This window comes from Fulmarus glacialis, unplaced genomic scaffold (genome assembly GCF_000690835.1).
Source record: "Fulmarus glacialis isolate BGI_N327 unplaced genomic scaffold, ASM69083v1 scaffold7709, whole genome shotgun sequence".
In the NCBI taxonomy this organism is placed as follows: domain Eukaryota; kingdom Metazoa; phylum Chordata; class Aves; order Procellariiformes; family Procellariidae; genus Fulmarus; species Fulmarus glacialis.
In genome coordinates this window covers 23,850-25,801 of record NW_009232596.1, presented here as the reverse complement: position 1 = coordinate 25,801, position 1,952 = coordinate 23,850, and the positions used below count along the sequence as shown (strand labels likewise).

Genomic DNA, 1,952 nt, shown 5'->3' with positions numbered 1-1,952 from the left:
GGGCAGCTAGGCTGTGGCAGCAGCACCCGTTACTCCTCAGAGAGCCAATATCCACCACCAGCAAACCCCAGAGATCAGAGGGCTCTTCCATCCGGGTGACCTCATGTCCCAGGTAGGCTGAAAGTGCAGCTCACCCATGGTTGGCTTCCTATCTGCCCGATGAAAGCACTGAGATGGCTTCTTGATTACAAGGTTTGAGAAGATTTTCAGTCCCATGTTCTGTTAGGAAAAAAGGAAGGGCAGGGGAGGCAGAAAAGCATCTGTGAGTGGGGAAGAGCAGCCACTGCTCTTCAAAATGAGTCTGAAAACCATTGGGGCCAGGACAGCCCAGTGCCCGGGCGGCCCAGAGCAGCACTGGCCCAAGCAGACACAGTGCTGAGGGAGGCATGGCACAGCCTCCCCAGTCCCTTCTTTCTCAGGAAGTCACTAAACCACCACCTCTCTTCTGGGGGACACTGGGATGTCTTGCGCCTCTCAATGCATTTCCAGTGGCAACGGCACAGAGGAGAGGTGTCAGTGTCCTGCCCCATCCCTTCATGCACGCTGGAGGGAATAGCTGCATGAAATCTGCCCTCTGAAGTCATACAGAGGTGTGACGGGGAGCACACCCCCCATTCAGCCCCTGGGGCTGTGACATGGGCCTGGCCACAAACACAAGAGATGTCCCTATGCTGTGAAAGAGCCTCCTAGGATGTGTCTCTATTGCTAAATAAAAGAGGACAGGGTCTGATCCCCAGGTCCAAGGCCAAATGGCACTGCCTGTCTTGTGTCCATGCTGCTTAAGGCTAGTCCTTTCTAGAGGAGATCTGCCTTAAAGACACCAAAAGATCTGCCTGGGAACAGCTCAAAACAGTGCCGGAGAGCTGGCTAACCATTAACCATGTCAGTGATCTGTGGTCTAATGCTTGGGATCACTCCTTGTCTCTCCTTTCTCTAATACTGTAGACAAACAGTACACAGCCCAGGACCTCATTCCCAAGCCCAAAAAGCTGGGGTTTGCTGGTCCAGGATCTCATCATCTTGCTTTCTGCATCTGTGGAGGGGAATACAGGTGTTCATACTCATAATGGGATTGTACGTCTCTTGAGACAGCATAGCTAAGTCAGGACAGACAGCAGGATCTGTCTGGAGAAGGCACGGCCTTCTCAGACTGCTTGGGGAGAAAGATGTCTCAGATGCTCACAATTTCAACAGCTCTGGGAAAAGTCACAAGGCGATTACCCGGAAGACGTTAAAGATGTCAGGCTGAAAGGAATGCTGTGGCTTCCCTCGTAGCAGAGATGATGTGGACTGGGGCTGAACACAGCGATCTGAATGCTCTTCTACTTGGGCAGGGTATCCGTGTCGGTAGGCAGCAGGGAACAAACCATAGACCTAGGGAAACTCACAGGCAGGGAAGAATCAGGCAAGAAGCAGATACCTCCAGATGCTTTGCTCGACCCTCCTCTGGGATACATATCTGTTCCTGCCCATCTCCCTAGTCAGACCCCGCTTTCTCCTCCACACAAAGACCTCCTCATCCATTAGCCTCCAGCTCCCCTTGCCACAGCCCCTGCCTGCCTCCCCCAAAAAACTCCTGGTTTTTTGCCTGGTTGCACAGACACTCACCATTTGGCTCGTCAGCTCGCTCTCTGGTCTCACAAAGAACATGTTTTCATCCACTGCCTGTACTGCACACAGGGAGCCAGGGGCTGCCTGCAGTCGGAGCTGCACTGTTGACCCTGGGTGGGCTTCTTTGGCTGGGAATCCCACCTTGACCTTTGAGAAACATACCAGGAAAGGAAATATGAAAAAGAGAGAAAGAGGGATGAGGAGGCTGACAGGCAGGCGGCACAGACAGAAAGATGGAGACCAGCTGGAGTCTTCCCTGCTCAGCCACTGCTATGAACAGAAGTCACTGCTGAAGCTTTCCTGGTCCCCGGGCACTGTGCTGCAGGCATCCCCTTCCTCTC

At 53.3% G+C, this 1,952-nt stretch overlaps 1 protein-coding gene across 1 annotated transcript in view; it reads right to left on the bottom strand.

Annotated features, from left to right (window-relative positions):
• The window catches only part of LOC104082012 (alpha-2-macroglobulin-like protein 1), a 23,850-nt gene that overhangs the window by 10,246 nt on the left and 11,652 nt on the right, over nt 1-1,952 (bottom strand). The window contains 3 exon segments of the mRNA XM_009584957.1: nt 135-219; nt 1,222-1,374; nt 1,609-1,758. Coding sequence (XP_009583252.1) covers nt 135-219; nt 1,222-1,374; nt 1,609-1,758 — 388 coding nt within the window.